The sequence below is a fragment of the Lampetra fluviatilis genome, unplaced genomic scaffold, assembly GCF_964198595.1.
Source record: "Lampetra fluviatilis unplaced genomic scaffold, kcLamFluv1.1 SCAFFOLD_237, whole genome shotgun sequence".
Classification (NCBI taxonomy): Eukaryota; Metazoa; Chordata; class Hyperoartia; order Petromyzontiformes; family Petromyzontidae; genus Lampetra; species Lampetra fluviatilis.
In genome coordinates, this window is record NW_027621176.1 from 79,968 (window position 1) to 105,000 (window position 25,033).

Sequence of the window (25,033 nt, forward strand, 5' to 3'; positions counted from 1 at the left end):
CTCACCTACTCACTCACTCACCCACCCACTCACTCACCCACCCACCCACCTACACACTCACTCACCCACTCACTCACTCACCCACTCACTCACCTACTCACTCACCCACCTACTCACCCACCCACCCACTCACCTACCCACTCACCTACTCACTCACCCACTCACTCACCCACCCACCTACACACTCACTCACCCACCCACTCACTCACTCACCCACTCACTCACTCACCTACTCACTCACCCACCTACGCACCCACCCACCCACTCACCTACCCACTCACCTACTCACTCACCCACTCACTCACCCACTCACTCACCCACTCACTCACCCACTCACCTACTCACTCACCCACTCACCTACTCACTCACCCACTCACTCACCCACCGACCCACTCACTCACCCACTCACTCACCGACCCACTCACTCACTCACCCACTCACCCACTCACCCACCCACCCACCCACTCACTCACCCACTCACTCACCTACTCACTCACCCACTCATTCACCTACTCACTCACTCACCCACCCACTCACTCACCCACCCACCTACACACTCACTCACCCACCCACTCACTCACTCTCCCACTCACTCACTCACCTACTCACTCACCCACCTACTCACCCACCCACCCACTCACCTACCCACTCACCTCCTCACTCACCCACTCACTCACCCACCCACCCACCCACTCACCTACCCACTCACCTACTCACTCACCCACTCACTCACCCACTTACCTACTCACTCACCCACTCACCCACCGACCCGCTCACTCACCCACTCACTGACCCACTCACTCACTCACCCACTCACTCACCCACTCACCTACTCACTAACCCACTCACTCACCCACTCACCTACTCACTCACCCACTCACTCACCCACTCACCCACCGACCCACTCATTCACCCACCCATTCACCCACCCACTCGCTCACTCACCCACCCATTCGCTCACCCACCCACTCACTCACCGACCCACTCGTTCACCCACCCACTCGCTCACCCACCCACTCGCTCACCCACCCACTCGCTCACCCACCCACTCGCTCACCCACCCACTCGCTCACCCACCCACTCGCTCACCCACCCACTCGCTCACCCACCCACTCGCTCACCCACCCACTCGCTCACCCACCCACTCGCTCACCCACCCACTCACACACTCACCCACCCACCCACTCACCCACCCACTCACACACTCACCCACTCACCCACTCACTCACCCACCCACCCACTCACCCACCCACCCACTCACCCACTCACCCACCCACCCACTCACCCACCCACTCACCCACCCACCCACTCACTCACCCACCCACTCACCCACCCACCCACTCACTCACCCACCCACTCACCCACTCACCCACCCACCCACTCACCCACCCACCCACTCACTCACCCACCCACTCACCCACCCACTCACTCACTCACCCACCCACCCACCCACTCACTCACTCACTCACCCACCCACTCACCCACCCACCCACCCACCCACTCACCCACCCACCCACCCACCCACTCACTCACCCACCCACTCACCCACCCACCCACTCACTCACCCACCCACTCACCCACTCACACACTCACCCACTCACACACTCACCCACCCACTCACTCACCCACCCACCCACTCACTCACCCACCCACCCACCCACTCACTCACTCACCCACCCACCCACCCACTCACCCACCCACTCACTCACCCACCCACTCACTCACCCAAAGCATCTGCATGAGCCACAGTCCTAAACCTCGCCCATTTCCCCTCGACATCAGGAGTGGGGGACGATGCCAACCCCAGCCGATGATCAAATTCTCGCTTGCAACTTTCATCAGCTTGCCGAGACCAGGCCACCTTTGGTTTGAATGGGGTCCTGGGTGTACACCCACCACCGGAGTGGAAGAATGGCAGGCGCATCTTGCAGATGACTAGTCGATGGTCAGTGGGCAGATCAGCTCCACGGTAGGTCCTGGTGTCAAGGACATGGGCTCGCATCCGCTGGTCCGTCACTACGTAGTCCAGCAGATGTTCTTGCTTGGACCCGGCGTGCATCCATGATGTTGTGTGGATGCGCCGATGCCGGAACAGCGTGTTGGTAATTACAAGCCCATGGGCTGCACAAAAATCTAGCAGCCTCCTACCGTTGTTATTGAGCTGATCTGGCCCATGCCTTCCAATCACTCCAGACCAGGTGCCAGCATCATGACCAACTCGGGCATTGAAGTCACCCAACAAGATGACTCTGTCCCGAGTGGACACTTTAGCCAGCACCTGTGACAGGAGGACATAGAAGGCATCTGACTCATCGGCTTTGCCTGCATCCCTCCACGGATGTTCGTCTTCGGTGGGGGCATAAGTAACCACGACCACCACTCCTCGCCTCCGGTTTGATGGGAAGGCGAGCCCAAAGTAGCCTGGGGCTTACAGCTTCCCACACCTCACCGCCACGCTCCCACGCCCCCTTCATTCTTTTGTTCAGAAGAAGAGCCACTCCCTGTTGTTTTGCAGTCTCCTGCCCCGAGTAGAGGACTGTCCACCCCTCATGGTGGCAGGAGCCAGAGCCGGTCCACCGGACCTCCTGAATGCCACAGAGATCCAGGCGGTACCGGTCCAGCTCCCGACAGAGGAGTGGCAGCCTCTCCTCTGAGCACACACACACAATGACCAGTACACCGGACCTCCTGAATGCCGCAGAGATCCAGGCGGTACCGGTCCAGCTCCCGACAGAGGAGTGGCAGCCTCTCCTCTGAGCACACACAGACACCATGACCAGTACACCGGACCTCCTGAATGCCGCAGAGATCCAGGCGGTACCGGTCCACCTCCCGACAGAGGAGTGGCAGCCTCTCCTCTGAGCACACACACACAATGACCAGTACACCGGACCTCCTGAATGCCGCAGAGATCCAGGCGGTACCGGTCCAGCTCCCGACAGAGGAGTGGCAGCCTCTCCTCTGAGCACACACACACAATGACCAGTACACCGGACCTCCTGAATGCCACAGAGATCCAGGCGGTACTGGTCCAGCTCCCGACAGAGGAGTGGAAGCCTCTCCTCTGAGCACACACACACAATGACCAGTACACCGGACCTCCTGAATGCCGCAGAGATCCAGGCGGTACCGGTCCAGCTCCCGACAGAGGAGTGGCAGCCTCTCCTCTGAGCACACAGACACCATGACCAGTACACCGGACCTCCTGAATGCCGCAGAGATCCAGGCGGTACCGGTCCACCTCCCGACAGAGGAGTGGCAGCCTCTCCTCTGAGCACACACACACAATGACCAGTACACCGGACCTCCTGAATGCCGCAGAGATCCAGGTGGTACCGGTCCAGCTCCCGACAGAGGAGTGGCAGCCTCTCCTCTGAGCACACACAGACACCATGACCAGTACACCAGACCTCCTGAATGCCACAGAGATCCAGGCGGTACCGGTCCAGCTCCCGACAGAGGAGTGGCAGCCTCTCCTCTGAGCACACACACACAATGACCAGTACACCGGACCTCCTGAATGCCGCAGAGATCCAGGCGGTACCGGTCCAGCTCCCGACAGAGGAGTGGCAGCCTCTCCTCTGAGCACACACACACAATGACCAGTACACCGGACCTCCTGAATGCCGCAGAGATCCAGGCGGTACCGGTCCAGCTCCCGACAGAGGAGTGGCAGCCTCTCCTCTGAGCACACACAGACACCATGACCAGTACACCAGACCTCCTGAATGCCACAGAGATCCAGGCGGTACCGGTCCACCTCCCGACAGAGGAGTGGCAGCCTCTCCTCTGAGCACACTCACACAATGACCAGTACACCGGACCTCCTGAATGCCGCAGAGATCCAGGCGGTACCGGTCCAGCTCCCGACAGAGGAGTGGCAGCCTCTCCTCTGAGCACACACACACAATGACCAGTACACCGGACCTCCTGAATGCCGCAGAGATCCAGGCGGTACCGGTCCACCTCCCGACAGAGGAGTGGCAGCCTCTCCTCTGAGCACACACACACAATGACCAGTACACCGGACCTCCTGAATGCCACAGAGATCCAGGCGGTACTGGTCCAGCTCCCGACAGAGGAGTGGCAGCCTCTCCTCTGAGCACACACACACAATGACCAGTACACCGGACCTCCTGAATGCCACAGAGATCCAGGCGGTACCGGTCCAGCTCCCGCAGAGGAGTGGCAGCCTCTCCTCTGAGCACACACACACAATGACCAGTACACCGGACCTCCTGAATGCCACAGAGATTCAGGCGGTACCGGTCCAGCTCCCGACAGAGGAGTGGCAGCCTCTCCTCCGCAGTGAGTGTTCGAACATTCCACGTGGCCATCCGTGAACACAGAGACACGGCTCTTAACCTCAGAGATTTATTTGAATATAACCAGGTCACAGACGGCAAGGGTTCCAACACAAACATCTCTCACTCCCCCCCCCCGCACCCACCTCTCTTATGCTGCTCCCACAGTCCAAAGTCAACAAATCCCCCATCGACAGAGAGTCACTTGAACCTTGAGCTTGTCTCCAAGTGTCCCCCCCCCCTCTCACCCCCTCCCCCCCTCTCTACCCCCTCCCCCTCTACCCCCTCTCACCCCCCCCCTCTACCCCCTCCCCCCTCTCACCCCCCCCCCTCTACCCCCTCCCCCCCTCTCTACCCCCTCCCCCTCTACCCCCTCTCACCCCTCCCCCCTCTCTACCCCCTCCCCCTCTACCCCCTCCCCCCTCTCTCACCCCCCCCCTCTACCCCCTCCCCCTCTACCCCCTCTCACCCCTCCCCCCTCTCTACCCCCTCCCCCTCTACCCCCTCCCCCCTCTACCCCCTCCCCCCTCCCGGTCCTGATTGATCTCTCTCTCTCCCTGTTTCAATCTGTCTCTCTGTGTGTGTCTCTCTGTGTGTGTGTCTCTGTGTGTGTCTCTGTGTGTGTCTCTGTGTGTGTGTCTCTGTGTGTGTGTCTCTGTGTGTGTCTCTCTGTGTGTGTCTCTGTGTGTGTGTCTCTGTGTGTGTCTCTGTGTGTGTCTCTGTCTCTCTCTGTCTCGCTCCGTGTCTCTCTCTCTCTCTCCCTGTCTCTCTCTGTATCTCTCTCTCTGTGTCTCTCTCTGTGTCTCTCTGTGTGTCTCTGTGTCTCTCTATCTCTCTGTGTCTCTCGGTGTCTCTCTCTGTGTCTCTCTCTCTGTCTCTCTGTCTCTCTGTGTCTCTCTCTCTGTCTCTCTGTGTCTCTACCTCCCTACACGGCGGTGCCCCTCTCCAGGTTCTGCTTGATCTCCCTCTCTCTGTGTCTCTCTCTGTGTCTCTCTCTGTGTCTCTCTCTGTGTGTCTCTCTCTGTCTCTCTCTGTGTCTCTCTCTCTCTGTGTCTCTCTCTGTGTGTCTCTCTCTCTGTCTCTGTGTCTCCGTGTCTCTCTCCCTAGACAGCGGTGCCCCTCTCCAGGTTCTGCTTGATCTCCCTCTCTCTGTGTCTCTCTCTCTGTCTCTCTCTGTGTCTCTGTCTCTCTCTGTGTCTCTCTCTGTCTCTCTCTCTCTCTGTGTCTCTCTCTGTGTGTCTCTGTCTCTGTGTCTCCGTGTCTCTCTCCCTAGACAGCGGTGCCCCTCTCCAGGTTCTGCTTGATCTCCCTCTCTCTGTGTCTCTCTGTCTCTCTCTGTGTCTCTCTCTGTGTCTCTCTCTCTGTCTCTCTCTCTCTGTGTCTCTCTCTGTGTGTCTCTGTCTCTGTGTCTCCGTGTCTCTCTCTCCCTAGACAGCGGTGCCCCTCTCCAGGTTCTGCTTGATCTCCCCGGTGTACTTCCCGTAGAAGCGCTCGGCCTTGCGGTTGAACTTGGCGTTGCGCTCGTTGATGTAGTCGATGTCCTGGTCGTCGTTGAAGCAGCGGCGACGGCTAAACTTGGCCCTCTTGTCGATTCTGAAGGCGTCACGCGGGGAGAGAGACACACGTGGAGAGAGACAGAGAGAGACACAGAGAGACACAGAGAGACACAGAGAGAGACACAGAGACAGACACGTGGAGAGACAGAGAGACAGAGACACACGGGGAGAGAGACAGAGAGAGACACAGAGAGACACAGAGAGAGAGTCAGAGAGAGACACAGAGACAGACACGTGGAGAGACAGAGAGACAGAGACACACGGGGAGAGAGACAGAGAGAGACACAGAGAGACACAGAGAGAGAGTCAGAGAGAGACACAGAGACAGACACGTGGAGAGACAGAGAGACAGAGACACACGGGGAGAGAGACAGAGAGAGAGACACGTGGAAAGAGACAGAGAGAGACACAGAGAGACACAGAGAGAGAGACAGAGAGACACACAGAGAGACACAGAGAGACACAGAGAGAGAGACAGAGAGAGACACACAGAGAGACACAGAGAGAGAGACAGAGAGACACAGAGAGACACAGAGAGACACAGAGAGAGAGACAGAAAGACACAGAGACGTGGAGAGTCAGAGAGAGACACAGAGACAGACACGTGGAGAGACAGAGAGACAGAGACACACGGGGAGAGAGACACAGAGAGAGACACGTGGAAAAAGACAGAGAGAGACACAGAGAGAGAGACAGAGAGACACACAGAGAGACACAGAGAGAGAGACAGAAAGACACAGAGACGTGGAGAGTCAGAGAGAGACACAGAGACAGACACGTGGAGAGACAGAGAGACAGAGACACACGGGGAGAGAGACACAGAGAGACACAGAGAGACACAGAGAGACACAGAGAGACACAGAAACACGTGGAGACACACAGAGAGACAGAGAGAGACACGTAGAGAGACAGAGACACACGAGGAGAGAGAGACAGAGAGAGACACGCAGAGAGAGTTAGACAGAGAGAGACAAGACGGACAATAGGACCACATGTTCAGCTCTTTGTGTCTCCTCCCGTGTCTCCCTCTCTCCCCACCCGTGTCTCTACCCGTGTCTCCGTGTCTCCCCGTGTCCCCCCGCGTCTCTCCGTGTCTACCCGTGTCCCTGTGTGTCTCTCCAAGTCTCCCCGTGTCTCCCCGTGTCTCTCCCCGCGTCTCCCCCCGTGTCTCTCAGCGTCTCCCCGTGTCTCGCCGTGTCTCTCTCCGTGTCTCCCCCCGTGTCTCCCCGTGTCTCTCCCCGCATCTCCCCCCGTGTCTCTCAGCGTCTCCCCGTGTCTCCCCCCATGTCTCCCTGTGTCTCCCCGTGTCTCCCCGTGTCTCCCCCCATGTCTCCCCCCGCGTCTCCCCCCATGTCTCCCTGTGTCTCCCCGTGTCTCCCCCCATGTCTCCCCCCGCGTCTCCCCCCATGTCTCCCTGTGTCTCCCCGTGTCTCTCCCCGCGTCTCCCCCCCGCGTCTCTCCCCGTGTCTCTCAGCGTCTCCCTGTGTCTCGCCGTGTCTCTCCCCGTGTCTCTCAGCGTCTCCCTGTGTCTCGCCGTGTCTCTCCCCGTGTCTCTCAGCGTCTCCCTGTGTCTCGCCGTGTCTCTCCCCGTGTCTCTCAGCGTCTCCCTGTGTCTCGCCGTGTCTCTCCCCGTGTCTCTCAGCGTCTCCCTGTGTCTCGCCGTGTCTCTCCCCGTGTCTCTCCGTGTCTCCCCCCGCGTCTCCCCGTGTCTTCCCGTGTCTCCCCGCGTCTCTCCATGTCTCTCAGCGTCTACCCGCGTCTCCCCGCGTCTCCCCGCGTCTTCCTGTGTCTCCCCGTGTCTCCCCGTGTCTCCCTGTGTCTCCCCGTGTCTCCGTGTCTCCCCGTGTCTCCCCGTGTCTCCCTGTGTCTCCCCGCGTCTCCCCGCGTCTCCCCATGTTTCCTCCCGTGGCCCCCGTGTCTCCCCGCATCTCCCCGCGTCTCCCCGTGTCTCTCCGTGTCTCCCTGTGTCTCCCAGCGTCTCCCCCCGTGTCTCCCCGTGTCTCTCTGTGTCTCCCCGTGTCTCTCCAAGTCTCCCCGTGTCTCCCCGTGTCTCCCCGTGTCTCCCCGTCTCCCCGTGTCTCTCCGTGTCTCCCCGTGTCTCCCAGCATCTCCCCGTGTCTCCCTGTGTCTCCCCCCGTCTCCCCGTGTCTCTCTGTGTCTCTCCGTGTCTCTCCAAGTCTCCCAGCGTCTCCCCGTGTCTCTCCAAGTCTCCCCGTGTCTCCCCGTGTCTCCCCGTGTCTCTCCGTGTCTCCCCGTGTCTCCCAGCATCTCCCCGTGTCTCCCTGTGTCTCCCCCCGTCTCCCCGTGTCTCTCACTGTTTTTCGACGTCCGTCACCATGCGGCTGATGGCGTCTTCGGACGGACGGTGAGACCCGTGGGACAGGCTGTCCGCAGTCGGGAACAAATCCTCTCCACTGCGGGGACACGCGGGGAGACACGGGGAGAGACACACGGTGAGACACACGGTGAGACACAGTGAGACACACAGTGAGAGACACACAGAGACACACGGTGAGAGACACGCAGTGAGACACAAGGAGAGACACACGGTGAGACACACGGTGAGACACACGGTGAGACACACGGTGAGACACACGGTGAGACACACGGTGAGACACAGTGAGACACACAGTGAGAGACACACAGAGACACACGGTGAGAGACACGCAGTGAGACACACGGAGAGACACACGGTGAGACACACGGTGAGACACACGGTGAGACACAGTGAGACACACAGTGAGAGACACACAGAGACACACGGTGAGAGACACGCAGTGAGACACACGGTGAGACACACGGTGAGAGACACACGGTGAGACACACGGTGAGACACAGAGGTGAGACACACGGTGAGACACACGGTGAGACACAGTGAGACACACAGTGAGAGACACACAGAGACACACGGTGAGAGACACGCAGTGAGACACACGGTGAGACACACGGTGAGACACACGGTAAGAGACACACGGTGAGACACACGGTGAGACACACGGTGAGACACACGGTGAGCCACAGTGAGACACACAGTGAGAGACACACAGAGACACACGGTGAGAGACACACAGTGAGACACACGGTGAGACACACGGTGAGACACACGGTGAGACACACGGTGAGACACACGGTGAGACACACGGTGAGACACACGGTGAGACACGCAGTGAGACACACGGTGAGACACACGGTGAGACACAGTGAGACACACGGTGAGAGACACACAGAGACACACGGTGAGAGACACGCAGTGAGACACACGGTGAGACACACGGTGAGACACACGGTGAGACACAGTGAGAACACACGGTGAGAGACACACACACAGACGCACGGTGAGAGAGACACTCACGCGCGCCCCCCGCTGCGTGCGGTACTGCGCCAGGTCGGACACACAGTGAGACACACGGTGAGACACACGGTGAGACACTCACGCGCGCCCCCGCTGCGTGCGGTACTGCGCCAGGTCAGACACACGGTGAGAGACACGGTGAGAGAGACACTCACGCGCGCCCCCCGCTGCGTGCGGTACTGCGCCAGGTCGGACACACAGTGAGACACACGGTGAGACACACGGTGAGAGAGACACTCACGCGCGCCCCCGCTGCGTGCGGTACTGCGCCAGGTCGGACACACAGTGAGACACACGGTGAGAGAGACACTCACGCGCGCCCCCCGCTGCGTGCGGTACTGCGCCAGGTCGGACACACGGTGAGACACACGGTGAGAGAGACACTCACCGCGCGCCCCCCGCTGCGTGCGGTACTGCGCCAGGTCAGACACACGGTGAGACACACGGTGAGACACACGGTGAGACACACGGTGAGACACACGGTGAGACACACGGTGAGACACACGGTGAGACACACGGTGAGACACACGGTGAGACACACGGTGAGACACACGGTGAGAGAGACACGGTGAGACACTCACGCGCGCCCCCGCTGCGTGCGGTACTGCGCCAGGTCAGACACACGGTGAGACACACGGTGAGACACACGGTGAGACACACGGTGAGACACACGGTGAGACACACGGTGAGACACACGGTGAGACACACGGTGAGACACACGGTGAGAGAGACACGGTGAGACACTCACGCGCGCCCCCCGCTGCGTGCGGTACTGCGCCAGGTCAGACACACGGTGAGACACACGGTGAGACACACGGTGAGACACGCGGTGAGACACGCGGTGAGACACGCGGTGAGAGACTCACGCGCGCCCCCGCTGCGTGCGGTACTGCGCCAGGTCGGGTTTGATTTGCTTCACCAGCCGCTGGTACTGACGCTCCTGAGCAGCGCTGTAGTCTGTGGAGGGGGGGGGGGGCACGGGGGGGGGGGGGGAGACACGGGGGGGGGGGACATGCGGTGTACAAGGTACAGGGTTAGATCAATTGTATAACATACAACATGCAACACAACATACAACATGCAACACAACATACAACATGCAACACAACATCCAATGTCCATTGCCTGTGTGCGAGTGAAACAAAAATAAATCCAGAATCCAGATTCCTGATCCGCTCCACAATTTGCCCCGGGGCTGAGTCCTCAAGTGACCTGAGAATCCGGGATCCGGATTCCTGATCCGCTCCACAATTTGCCCCGGGGCTGAGTCCTCAAGTGACCTGAGAATCCGGGATCCGGATTCCTGATCCGCTCCACAATTTGCCCCGGGGCTGAGTCCTCAAGTGACCTGAGAATCCGGGATCCGGATTCCTGATCCGCTCCACAATTTGCCCCGGGGCTGAGTCCTCAAGTGACCTGAGAATCCGGGATCCGGATTCCTGATCCGCTCCACAATTTGCCCCGGGGCTGAGTCCTCAACTGACCTGAGAATCCGGGATCCGGATTCCTGATCCGCTCCACAATTTGCCCCGGGGCTGAGTCCTCAACTGACCTGAGAATCCGGGATCCGGATTCCTGATCCGCTCCACAATTTGCCCCGGGGCTGAGTCCTCAAGTGACCTGAGAATCCGGGATCCGGATTCCTGATCCGCTCCACAATTTGCCCCGGGGCTGAGTCCTCAACTGACCTGAGAATCCGGGATCCGGATTCCTGATCCGCTCCACAATTTGCCCCGCGGCTGAGTCCTCAACTGACCTGAGAATCCGGGATCCGGATTCCTGATCCGCTCCACAATTTGCCCCGGGGCTGAGTCCTCAACTGACCTGAGAATCCGGGATCCGGATTCCTGATCCGCTCCACAATTTGCCCCGCGGCTGAGTCCTCAACTGACCTGAGAATCCGGGATCCGGATTCCTGATCCGCTCCACAATTTGCCCCGGGGCTGAGTCCTCAACTGACCTGAGAATCCAGGATCCGGATTCCTGATCCGCTCCACAATTTGCCCCGGGGCTGAGTCCTCAACTGACCTGAGAATCCGGGATCCGGATTCCTGATCCGCTCCACAATTTGCCCCGGGGCTGAGTTCTCAACTGACCTGAGAATCCGGGATCCGGATTCCTGATCCGCTCCACAATTTGCCCCGGGGCTGAGTCCTCAACTGACCTGAGAATCCGGGATCCGGATTCCTGATCCGCTCCACAATTTGCCCCGGGGCTGAGTCCTCCAGTGACCTGAAAATCCGGGATCCGGATTCCTGATCCGCTCCACAATTTGCCCCGGGGCTGAGTCCTCAACTGACCTGAGAATCCAGGATCCGGATTCCTGATCCGCTCCACAATTTGCCCCGGGGCTGAGTCCTCAACTGACCTGAGAATCCGGGATCCGGATTCCTGATCCGCTCCACAATTTGCCCCGGGGCTGAGTCCTCAACTGACCTGAGAATCCGGGATCCGGATTCCTCTTCCGCTTCTTGCGCTCCCAGCGGTCGGCATCCTCGGCGCTGGTGGCAAGCAGCTGCTGCCTCTCAAAATCCTCGCCATGAGACTCGCACTCCTAGCGGGGAGACGCGGGGAGACACGGGGAGACGCGGGGAGACGCGGGGAGACACGGGGAGACGCGGGGAGACACGGGGAGACACGGGGAGACACGGGGAGACGCGGGGAGACGCGGGGAGACACGGGGAGACGCGGGGAGACGCGGGAGACGCGGGGAGACGCGGGGAGACACAGGCAGAGAGACACAGGCAGAGAGAGACACGGGGAAACACGGGGAGACACGGGAGACACGGGGAGACACAGGCAGAGAGAGACACAGGCAGAGAGAGACACGGGGAGACACGGGGAGACACAGGCAGAGAGAGACACGGGGAGACGCGGGGAGACGCGGGGAGACGCGGGGAGACACGGGGAGACACGGGGAGACACGGGGAGACACGGGAGACACGGGGAGAGAGAGACACAGGCAGAGAGAGACACAGGCAGAGAGAGACACGGGGAAACACGGGGAGACACGGGGAGACACGGGAGACACGGGAGACACGGGAAGACACAGGCAGAGAGAGACACAGGCAGAGAGAGACACGGGGAGACACGGGGAGACACAGGCAGAGAGAGACACGGGGAGACGCGGGGAGACACGGGGAGACACAGGGAGAGAGAGACACGGGAGACACGGGAGACACGGGGAGACACGGGGAGACACGGGGAGACACAGGGAGAGAGAGACGCGGGGAGACACGGGAGACACGGGAGACACGGGGAGACACGGGGAGACGCGGGGAGACACGGGGAGACACAGGCAGAGAGAGACACGGGGAGACGCGGGGAGACACGGGGAGACACAGGAAGAGAGAGACACGGGAGACACGGGAGACACGGGGAGACACGGGGAGACACGGGGAGACACAGGGAGAGAGAGACGCGGGGAGACACGGGAGACACGGGAGACACGGGGAGACACGGGGAGACACGGGGAGACGCGGGGAGACACGGGGAGACACAGGCAGAGAGAGACACGGGGAGACGCGGGGAGACACGGGGAGACACAGGGAGAGAGAGACACGGGAGACACGGGAGACACGGGGAGACACGGGGAGACACGGGGAGACACAGGGAGAGAGAGACGCGGGGAGACACGGGAGACACGGGAGACACGGGGAGACACGGGGAGACACAGGGAGAGAGAGACGCGGGGAGACACGGAGCCATCGTCAGGGTCAGTATCAAACCCACGACCTCCTGTATACCAGGCAAGGTAATTCATATCATGTGTGTGTGTGTGACTCTGTGTGTGACTGTGTGTGTGACTGTGTGTGACTGTGTATGTTACTGTGTGTGTGTGTGTGTAACTGTGTGTGTGTGACTGTGTGTGTGTGACTGTGTGTGTGTGTGTGACTGTGTGTGTGTGACTGTGTGTGTGTGACTGTGTGTGTGTGTGACTGTGTGTGTGTGACTGTGAGACTGTCTGTGACTCTGCGTGTGACTCTGTGTGTGACTCTGTGTGACTGTGTGTGTGTGTGTGACTGTGTGTGTGTGTGTGACTGTGTGTGTGTGTGACTGTGTGTGTGTGTGACTGTGTGTGTGTGTGTGACTGTGTGTGTGTGACTGTGAGACTGTCTGTGACTCTGCGTGTGACTCTGTGTGTGACTCTGTGTGACTGTGTGTGTGTGTGTGTGACTGTGTGTGTGTGACTGTGTGTGTGTGTGACTGTGTGTGTGTGTGACTGTGTGTGTGTGTGTGACTGTGTGTGTGTGACTGTGAGACTGTCTGTGACTCTGCGTGTGACTCTGCGTGTGACTGTGTGTGACATTTCAGGCTGAGTGGACCTGTCTGCGCTGCTCCGTTGCCAGCTGCCGCTGGGCTCTCTCCTGCTGCGCCTCCCAGTTCTGGGGCAGCTGCTGCTGCTGAGACTCCTGCTGCAGCTGCAGCTGGTTCAACTTCCTAGCCTCGTTCTACACACACACACACACACAGTCACACACACACAGTCACACACACACACATACACACACACAGTCACACACACACAGTCACACACACACACAGATACACACACACACACAGATACACACACACAGATACACACACACAGACACACAGCTGCTGCTGCTGGGACTCCTGCTGCAGCTGCAGCTGGTTCAACTTCCTAGCCTCGTTCTACACACACACACACAGTCACACACACACAGATACACACACACAGTCACACACACACACACACAGACACACAGCTGCTGCTGCGACTCCTGCTGCAGCTGCAGCTGGTTCAACTTCCTAGCCTCGTTCTACACACACACACACACAGTCACACACACACAGATACACACACACAGTCACACACACACACACAGACACACAGCTGCTGCTGCTGAGACTCCTGCTGCAGCTGCAGCTGGTTCAACTTCCTTGCCTCGTTCTACACACACACACACAGTCACACACACAGACACACACACAGTCACACACACACACACAGTCTCACACACACACACAGTCTCACACACACACACACAGACACACAGCTGCTGCTGCTGCGACTCCTGCTGCAGCTGCAGCTGGTTCAACTTCCTTGCCTCGTTCTACACACACACACACACAGTCACACACACACACAGACACACACACACAGACACACACACAGATACACACAGTCACACACACACAGTCACACACACACACAGACACACACACACAGACACACACACACAGACACACACACACAGTCACACACACACACACAGACACACACAGATACACACACAGTCACACAGACACACAGATACACACAGACACACACACACAGTCACACACACACACAGACACACACACACAGACACACACACACAGACACACACACACAGACACACACACACACACACAGACACACACAGAGTCACACACACACACAGATACACACAGACACACACACACACACACAGTCACACACACACACAGTCACACACACACACAGTCACACACACACACAGTCACACACACACACAGTCACACACACACACAGATACACACACACACAGTCACACACACACAGACACACACACACACACAGTCACACACACACACAGACACACACACACACACAGTCACACACACACAGACACACACACAGTCACACACACACACAGACACAGTCACACACACACACAGACACACACAAAGATACACACACACAGACACACAGACACACACACATACAGTCACACACACACACAGACACACACACACACACAGTCACACACACACACAGACACACACACACACACACACAGTCACACACACACAGACACACACACAGTCACACACAGATACAGACACAGTCACACACACACACAGACACACACACAGATACACACACACACAGACACACACAGACACACACACATACAGTCACACACACACACAGACACACACACAGATACACACACACACAGATACACACACACACAGACACACACACACAGACACACACACATACAGTCACACACACACACAGACACACACACACACACAGTCACACACACACAGACACACACACAGTCACACACACACAGACACACACACAGTCACACACAGATACAGACACAGTCACACACACACACAGACACACACACATACAGTCACACACACACACACACATACAGTCACACACACACACAGACACACACACAGATACACACACACAGATACACACACACAGATACACACACAGTCACACAGCTGCTGCTGCAGGTGGTTCAACTTCCTTGCCTCGTTCTACACACACACACACACACAGACACACACACACACACAGACACACACACACACACACAGACACACACACAGACACACACACACACACAGTCACACACACACACACACAGACACACACACACACACACAGACACACACACACACACACACAGACACACACACAGACACACACACACAGTCACACACACACACACAGACACACACACACACAGATACACACACACAGATACACACACACACAGATACACACACACACAGATACACACACACACAGATACACACACACACAGATACACACACACACAGATACACACACACACAGTCACACACACAGATACACACACACAGACACACACACACACAGACACACACACAGTCACACACACACTGTCACACACAGATACAGACACAAACAGATACACACACAGACACACAGACACACAGACACACACACACAGTCACACACAGATACACACACACACACACAGATACACACACACACACAGTCACAGACACACAGACACACACACACACAGACACACACACACACAGACACAGTCACACACACAGACACAGTCACACACACACACAGTCACACACACACAGTCACACACAGTCACACACACAGTCACACACAGAGTCACACACACAGTCACACACAGTCACACACACACAGTCAGACACACAGTCACACACACAGTCACACACACAGTCACACACACACAGTCACACACACACAGTCACACACACACAGTCACACACAGTCACACACAGTCACACACACACAGTCACACACACACAGTCACACACACAGTCACACACAGTCACACACACACAGTCACACACAGTCACACACACACACAGTCAGACACACAGTCACACACACAGTCACACACACACAGTCACACACACACAGTCACACACACACACAGACACACACACACACACAGTCACACACACACAGTCACACACACACACACACAGATACACACACACACACAGTCACACACAGTCACACACACACACACAGTCACACACACACACAGACACACACACACACAGACACACACACAGATACACACACACACAGTCACACACACACACACAGTCACACACAGACACACAGTCACACACACACACACACAGATACACACACACACAGTCACACACACACACAGTCACACACACACACAGATACACACACACAGATACACACACACACAGTCACACACAGACACACAGTCACACACACACACACAGTCACACACACACACACAGACACACACACACAGACACACACACACACAGATACACACACACACACACAGTCACACACACACACAGACACACACACAGACACACACACACACACACAGACACACACACACACAGATACACACACACACACAGATACACACACACACACACAGACACACACACACAGATACACACACACAGACACACACACACAGACAGACACACACACACACACAGATACACACACACACAGATACACACACACACACAGACACACACACACACACAGACACACACACACACAGATACACACACACACAGATACACACACACACAGATACACACACACACACACACAGACACACACACACAGATACACACACACAGACACACACACAGACAGACACACACACACAGATACACACACACACAGATACACACACACACACAGACACACACACACACACAGACACACACACACACAGATACACACACACACAGATACACAACAACAACAACAACCGCCATTCGCCACTAAGTGGCGGTGACGTCACCACGACGCTTGTGCCAGGCCATGTGCACCCTGAGGCCACCACGTGAAGTGTCGAACGCCCGCTGGCAGGAGGAGGTCACGGGGCAGACCCAGCAGGTGCCATGGGTTGTACTGCTGTGCCAGGCTAGGTGCATGAGGAGGAGGTCACGGGGCAGACCCAGCAGGTGCCATGGGTTGTACTGCTGTGCCAGGCTAGGTGCATGAGGAGGTCACGGGGCAGACCCAGCAGGTGCCATGGGTTGACTGCTGTGCCAGGCTAGGTGCATGAGGAGGTGGTCACGGGGCAGACCCAGCAGGTGCCATGGGTTGTACTGCTGTGCCAGGCTAGGTGCATGAGGAGGTCACGGGGCAGACCCAGCAGGTGCCACGGGTCGACTGACCGAGACGACCGAGATGACTGGCTGATGCACCACCTGTGCCCCCTACTGTGCCAACTCGCTGTGCTTTAGCCACCCGGCGCTCCGCTCGTTGTTGTGAGCGTCGCTCCTCCGCCCTCCGTTGTTGTTGGAGGGCGACTGCCTCCAACTGCCAATCACTCTCTCAATATCTCATTCTGTCACTCTCTCACACTCTCTCTCTCACTCCCTCACACTCCCTGTCACACTCTCACACTCTCTCACACTCTCACTCTCTCACTCCCTCACACTCACTGTCACACTCTCACACTCTCACTCACTGTCACACTCTCACACTCTCTCACACTCCCTCACACTCTCACACTCTCTCACAATCTGTCTCACTCTCTCTCTCACTCCCTCACACTCACTGTCACACTCTCACACTCTCTCACACTCTCACTCTCACTCCCTGTCACACTCTCACACTCTCTCACACTCCCTCACACTCTCACACTCTCTCACACTCTCTCACAATCTGTCTCACTCTCTCTCTCACTCCCTCACACTCTCTCTCTCTCACTCCCTGTCACACTCTCACTCTCTGTCACACTCTCTCCCTGTCACACTCTCACACTCTCTCCCTGTCACACTCTCTCCCTGTCACACTCTCTCCCTGTCACACTCTCTCCCTCTCACACTCTCTCCCTGTCACACTCTCTCCCTGTCACACTCTCTCCCTCTCACACTCTCACACTCTCTCCCTGTCACACTCTCTCCCTGTCACACTCTCTCCCTGTCACACTCTCTCCCTGTCACACTCTCACACTCTCTCCCTGTCACACTCTCTCCCTGTCACACTCTCTCCCTGTCACACTCTCACACTCTCTCCCTGTCACACTCTCTCCCTGTCACACTCTCTCCCTCTCACACTCTCACACTCTCTCCCTGTCACACTCTCTCCCTGTCACACTCTCACACTCTCACACTATCTCCCTGTCACACTCTCTCCCTCTCACACTCTCACACTCTCTCCCTGTCACACTCTCTCCCTGTCACACTCTCTCCCTCTCACACTCTCACACTCTCTCCCTGTCACACTCTCTCCCTGTCACACTCTCTCCCTGTCACACTCTCTCCCTGTCACACTCTCACACTCTCACACTCTCTCCCTGTCACACTCTCACACTCTCACACTCTCTCCCTGTCACACTCTCTCCCTCTCACACTCTCACACTCTCTCCCTGTCACACTCTCTCCCTGTCACACTCTCTCCCTGTCACACTCTCTCCCTGTCACACTCTCACACTCTCACACTCTCTCCCTGTCACACTCTCACACTCTCACACTATCTCCCTGTCACACTCTCACACTCACCCGTCTGAGGTGAAGCTCCCTCAACTTCTTGAGTCTCTCAGACTTCTTGTCAGAGGCGTCTCCAGAGACACACGGAGCCTGCGGACACGCGGGGAGACACGCGGGGAGACACGGGGGGGAGACACGGGGGGGGAGACACGGGGGGGGAGACACGGGGGGGGAGACACGGGGGGAGAGACACGGGGGGGAGACACGGGGGGGAGACACGGGGGGGAGACACGGGGGGTGAGACACGGGGGGGGAGACACGGGGGGAGACACGGGGGGGGAGACACGGGGGGGGAGACACGGGGGGGAGACACGGGGGGGAGACACGGGGGGGAGACACGGGGGGGAGACACGGGGGGGGAGACACGGGGGGAGACACGGGGGGGGAGACACGGGGGGGAGACACGGGGGGGAGACACGGGGGGTGAGACACGGGGGGGGAGACACGGGGGGAGACACGGGGGGAGACACGGGGGGGGAGACACGGGGGGTGAGACACGGGGGGGGAGACACGGGGGGGAGACACGGGGGGGGAGACACGGGGGGGGAGACACGGGGGGAGACACGGGGGGGGAGACACGGGGGGGGGAGACACGGGGGGGAGACACGGGGGGGAGACACGGGGGGGAGACACGGGGGGGAGACACGGGGGGGAGACACGGGGGGGGGAGACACGGGGGGGGAGACACGGGGGGGGAAACACGGGGGGGGAGACACGGGGGGTGAGACACGGGGGGGGAGACACGGGGGGGAGACACGGGGGGGGAGACACGGGGGGGGAGACACGGGGGGAGACACGGGGGGGGAGACACGGGGGGGGAGACACGGGGGGGAGACACGGGGGGGAGACACGGGGGGGAGACACGGGGGGGAGACACGGGGGGGAGACACGGGGGGGGAGACACGGGGGGGGAGACACGGGGGGGGAGACACGGGGGGGGAGACACGGGGGGAGACACGGGTGGGGGAGACACGGGGGGGGAGACACGGGGGGAGACACGGGGGGGGAGACACGGGGGGGAGACACGGGGGGGAGACACGGGGGGAGACACGGGGGGGGAGACACGGGGGGGGAGACACGGGGGGGAGACACGGGGGGAGACACGGGGGGGGAGACACGGGGGGGGAGACACGGGGGGGAGACACGGGGGGGAGACACGGGGGGGAGACACGGGGGTGAGACACGGTGAGAGACCACGGTGAGAGACACAGAGACACACACACAGAGAGACAGAGACACACAGTAAGAGACACGGTGAGACAGAGAGACACAGAGAGACACGGTGAGACATAGAGACAAAGAGACGCAGAGACACACGGTGAGACAGAGAGACAGAGAGACACGGTGAGACACGGTGAGACAGAGAGAGACACGGGGAGTGACACACGGAGACACAGTGAGAGACACACAGTGAGACAGAGAGACACAGTGAGAGGCACGGTGAGACACGGGGAGTGACACAGTGAGACACGGTGAGACAGTGGGAGATACACAGTGAGACAGAGAGACACACGGTGAGACAGAGAGACACACGGAGACACAGTGAGAGACACGGGGAGAGACACGGTGAGACAGAGACACAGAGAGAGACGCAGGGACACACAGAGAGACAAGGCAATGTTGACCTTTGTGAAGCGATTACCCGAATTCTGACAAGCCCCGCTACCCACAACACGCGTGTCGATTGTCAAATCAAGGGTAATTGTTGCCAATGTTCAAGTTCATGTATTAGGTACAGAGCCCTGTGAGCCATTCGGCTCTAGAATCGTGTACAACCGCAACAAACAAAAAAACATGAACACGAAAACATCTTGAAGTGACTATGTGACTGAGTGTATTACTGAGTGACTGAGTGAGTGAGTGACTGAGTGAGTGACTGTGTGACTGAGTGAGTGACTGAGTGACTGAGTGAGTGACTGAGTGACTGAGTGAGTGACTGACTGAGTGACTGTGTGACTGAGTGAGTGACTATGTGACTGAGTGTATTACTGAGTGACTGAGTGAGTGAGTGACTGAGTGAGTGACTGTGTGTATTGCTGAGTGACTGAGTGAGTGACTGAGTGACTGTGTGACTGAGTGAGTGACTGAGTGACTGAGTGAGTGACTGTGTGACTGAGTGAGTGACTGTGTGACTGAGTGAGTGACTGAGTGACTGAGTGAGTGAGTGACTGAGTGACTGAGTGAGTGACTGACTGTGTGACTGAGTGAGTGAGTGACTGAGTGAGTGAGTGACTGAGTGAGTGTATTACTGAGTGAGTGACTGTGTGACTGAGTGAGTGAGTGACTGAGTGAGTGACTGCGTGAGTGAGTGACTGAGTGAGTGTATTACTGAGTGAGTGAGTGACTGAGTGAGTGAGTGACTGAGTGAGTGTATTACTGAGTGAGTGAGTGACTGAGTGAGTGACTGTGTGTATTGCTGAGTGACTGAGTGAGTGACTGAGTGACTGTGTGACTGAGTGAGTGACTGAGTGACTGAGTGAGTGACTGTGTGACTGAGTGAGTGACTGTGTGACTGAGTGAGTGACTGAGTGACTGAGTGAGTGAGTGACTGAGTGACTGAGTGAGTGACTGACTGTGTGACTGAGTGAGTGAGTGACTGAGTGAGTGAGTGACTGAGTGAGTGTATTACTGAGTGAGTGACTGTGTGACTGAGTGAGTGACTGCGTGAGTGAGTGACTGAGTGAGTGTATTACTGAGTGAGTGAGTGACTGAGTGAGTGAGTGACTGAGTGAGTGTATTACTGAGTGAGTGAGTGACTGAGTGAGTGACTGAGTGAGTGAGTGACTGAGTGAGTGTATTACTGAGTGAGTGACTGTGTGACTGAGTGAGTGAGTGACTGAGTGAGTGACTGCGTGAGTGAGTGACTGAGTGAGTGTATTACTGAGTGAGTGAGTGACTGAGTGAGTGAGTGACTGAGTGAGTGTATTACTGAGTGAGTGAGTGACTGAGTGAGTGACTGAGTGAGTGAGTGACTGAGTGAGTGTATTACTGAGTGAGTGAGTGACTGTGTGACTGAGTGAGTGAGTGACTGAGTGACTGAGTGAGTGACTGAGTGACTGACTGAGTGAGTGAGTGACTGAGTGAGTGACTGAGTGACTGAGTGAGTGTATTACTGAGTGACTATGTGACTAAGTGCAAACAGAAAATCCAAGAAAAGACAGCAAAATATTGCAGGAAAAGCACCGTACACCAACGCTGTGTGCAAATATCCCAGTCGGATGCAAGTCAAACAACAACAACAACAAGCACAAGACAACTTAGATTAAGGCCATCAGTCTAACTCTGTACTACAACAACACAAACATGGCCAAACCACAAACATCTTCTCTAAATCACCAAAATGAAGCCATAAGCGATGCAACAGTGAAATGCTACTCGTTGCTAACGGCACTTGCCCGGCTTTATTTTGGTGATTTCGAATAGTTTTTTTGCTTTGTCAATGTTTCATATTCATTCTTTTTTCGGTAAAGTCACGTAGAAGGGAAATAATAAAATATAAAACGATGAAATTTTCGCGACGTTTCTACTGCTAACATAACACAAGCGATCATCATCAGGGTGTAAACATTTTCTTTCTGTGACTTAAAGTGACTGAGTGCAAATAGAAAATCCAAGAAAAGACAGCAAAATATTGCAGGAAAAGCACCGTACACCAACGCTGTGTGCACAAATCTTAGTGGGATGCAAGTCAAACAACAACAACAACCACAAGACAACTTAGATTAAGGCCATCAGACTAACTCCGTACTACAACACACCCCCCACCACCGTGTCTATAGCGGCCCAAAAAAACACTCGGAATCATCTCCGCCACCCCAAACACAGCCACCCACACGGGGGCGAGGGGGGGGCTTCACGAGGGACGGGGGGAAAAACAAAACTCGGAGGGATTTTAAGTTTTAAAAATTAAAATTAAATTCACAAATCCGCGGAAAACAAACCTCGCTCGCCATGGACGCCATCTTTGGTGGGTGGAGGGGGGTGGGGGTGATGACGGAAGTGACGTCGCAGGAAGCCGCAGTATGCTAATGAGGGGCGGGTGACGTCACGCGCGTTTATGTTAATGAGGCACGCGGGGGAAAGTTCCTCCCCCCCCCTCGACCCCGGGACCCCGCTCGCGTCGGATGACGTCACGGCCGCGCGTGGAGAGCGTGATGATGTAGATGACGTCACGGCCGCGTGTTGAGAGCGAATGATGTGGATGACGTCACGGCCGCGTGTGGAGAGCGAATGATGTGGATGATGTCACGGCCGCGTGTTGAGAGCGAAGGATGTGGATGACGTCACGGCCGCGTGTTGAGAGCGAATGATGTGGATGACGTCACGGCCGCGTGTTGAGAGCGAATGATGTGGATGACGTCATGGCCGCGTGCGGAACGATTCATCCGATGACGTCAGAGTAGTTTCATTTTCCCTGGCGACATTATGCTTGATGACGTCAGAGCGGTTTCCTTTCACTACGACGTTGAGGGTGATGACGTCAGAGGGGTTTCATTTCCCTAGCGTGACGACGTCACCACGCACAGAAAGCCCTATCGTGCATGATGACGTCACCACGCAGGGGAAGCCCCCGAAAAATGACGTCACCGCGCACAGAAAGCCCACCCCTCCGTGCACGATGACGTCACCACGCACGAAAAGCCCCGCGCGATGACGTCACCACGCACGAGAAGCCCCTCCCCCTATCGTGCGTGATGGCGTCACCACGCACGGGAAGCCCACCCCGTGCACGATGACGTCACCACGCACGAGAAGCCCCTCCCCCTATCGTGCGTGATGACGTCACCGCGCACGACCACGCCCCCGGATAAAGGAAGTTGTAAGCCCAGCTGCTGAGTCTTGGTGAGGAGATTTTAAATCTAAAAATTTTGTTAAATTTTAACGACTTTTTACAGTAACGAGCTGCAATTATTACGTGTCAAATCATCGTGATCACAACCATCATCATCATTGTCATAATCATCACTATCATCATCATTATAGTGGCATTGCACTCACCCGTATCTGGGCTTCCCCTAGGTCGACTCAGCCTTAAAGCGATAAACTGTACCCACTGTACGAGACAAAAGCGGCCGGGCGTGGTGATGATGGTGGTGGTGGTGGTGATGATGATAGTGGTGGTGGTGGTGGTGGTGATGGTGGTGGTGATGGTGGTGGTGGTGGTGATGGTGGTGGTGATGATGGTGGTGATGATGATAGTGGTGGTGGTGGTGGTGATGGTGGTGGTGATGATGGTGGTGATGATGATAGTGGTGGTGGTGGTGGTGGTGGTGATGGTGGTGGTGGTGATGATAGTGGTGGTGGTGATGGTGGTGGTGGTGATGATAGTGGTGGTGGTGGTGGTGGTGATGATAGTGGTGGTGGTGGTGATGGTGGTGGTGGTGGTGATGATGGTGGTGATGATGATAGTGGTGGTGGTGGTGGTGATGGTGGTGGTGGTGATGATAGTGGTGGTGGTGGTGGTGATGGTGGTGGTGGTGGTGATGATGGTGGTGATGATGATAGTGGTGGTGGTGATGGTGGTGGTGGTGATGATAGTGGTGGTGGTGATGGTGGTGGTGGTGATGATAGTGGTGGTGGTGGTGATGGTGGTGGTGGTGATGATAGTGGTGGTGGTGATGGTGGTGGTGGTGATGATAGTGGTGGTGGTGGTGATGGTGGTGGTGGTGATGATAGTGGTGGTGGTGATGGTGGTGGTGGTGATGATAGTGGTGGTGATGATGATAGTGGTGGTGGTGGTGATGGTGGTGGTGGTGATGATAGTGGTGGTGGTGGTGGTGATGATGGTGGTGATGGTGGTGGTGGTGGTGATGGTGGTGATGGTGGTGATGGTGGTGATGATGGTGGTGGTGGTTATGGTGGTGGTGGTGGTGATGGTGGTGATGATGGTGATGGTGATGATGGTGATGGTGGTGGTGATGGTGGTGATGATGATGGTGGTGATGATGGTGGTGATGGTGGTGGTGATGATGATGGTGGTGGTGGTGATGGTGGTGATGATGATGGTGGTGGTGGTGGTGGTGATGGTGGTGGTGGTGATG

General features: G+C 57.0%; 1 protein-coding gene across 1 annotated transcript; it reads right to left on the minus strand.

The window, feature by feature from the left end:
• Window positions 1–4,835: 4,835 nt before the first annotated feature.
• SYF2 (SYF2 pre-mRNA splicing factor) lies at window positions 4,836–23,005 on the minus strand. The gene is made up of 7 exons (XM_078885275.1): window positions 22,934–23,005; window positions 19,005–19,082; window positions 13,538–13,663; window positions 11,649–11,766; window positions 10,079–10,169; window positions 8,176–8,274; window positions 4,836–5,897 (listed from the first exon to the last, which is right to left on the minus strand). Exons 1-7 carry the CDS (start codon window positions 22,952–22,954, stop codon window positions 5,732–5,734), a joined length of 699 nt encoding a protein of 232 aa, XP_078741401.1. The 5' UTR covers window positions 22,955–23,005; the 3' UTR covers window positions 4,836–5,731.
• Window positions 23,006–25,033: the final 2,028 nt, after the last annotated feature.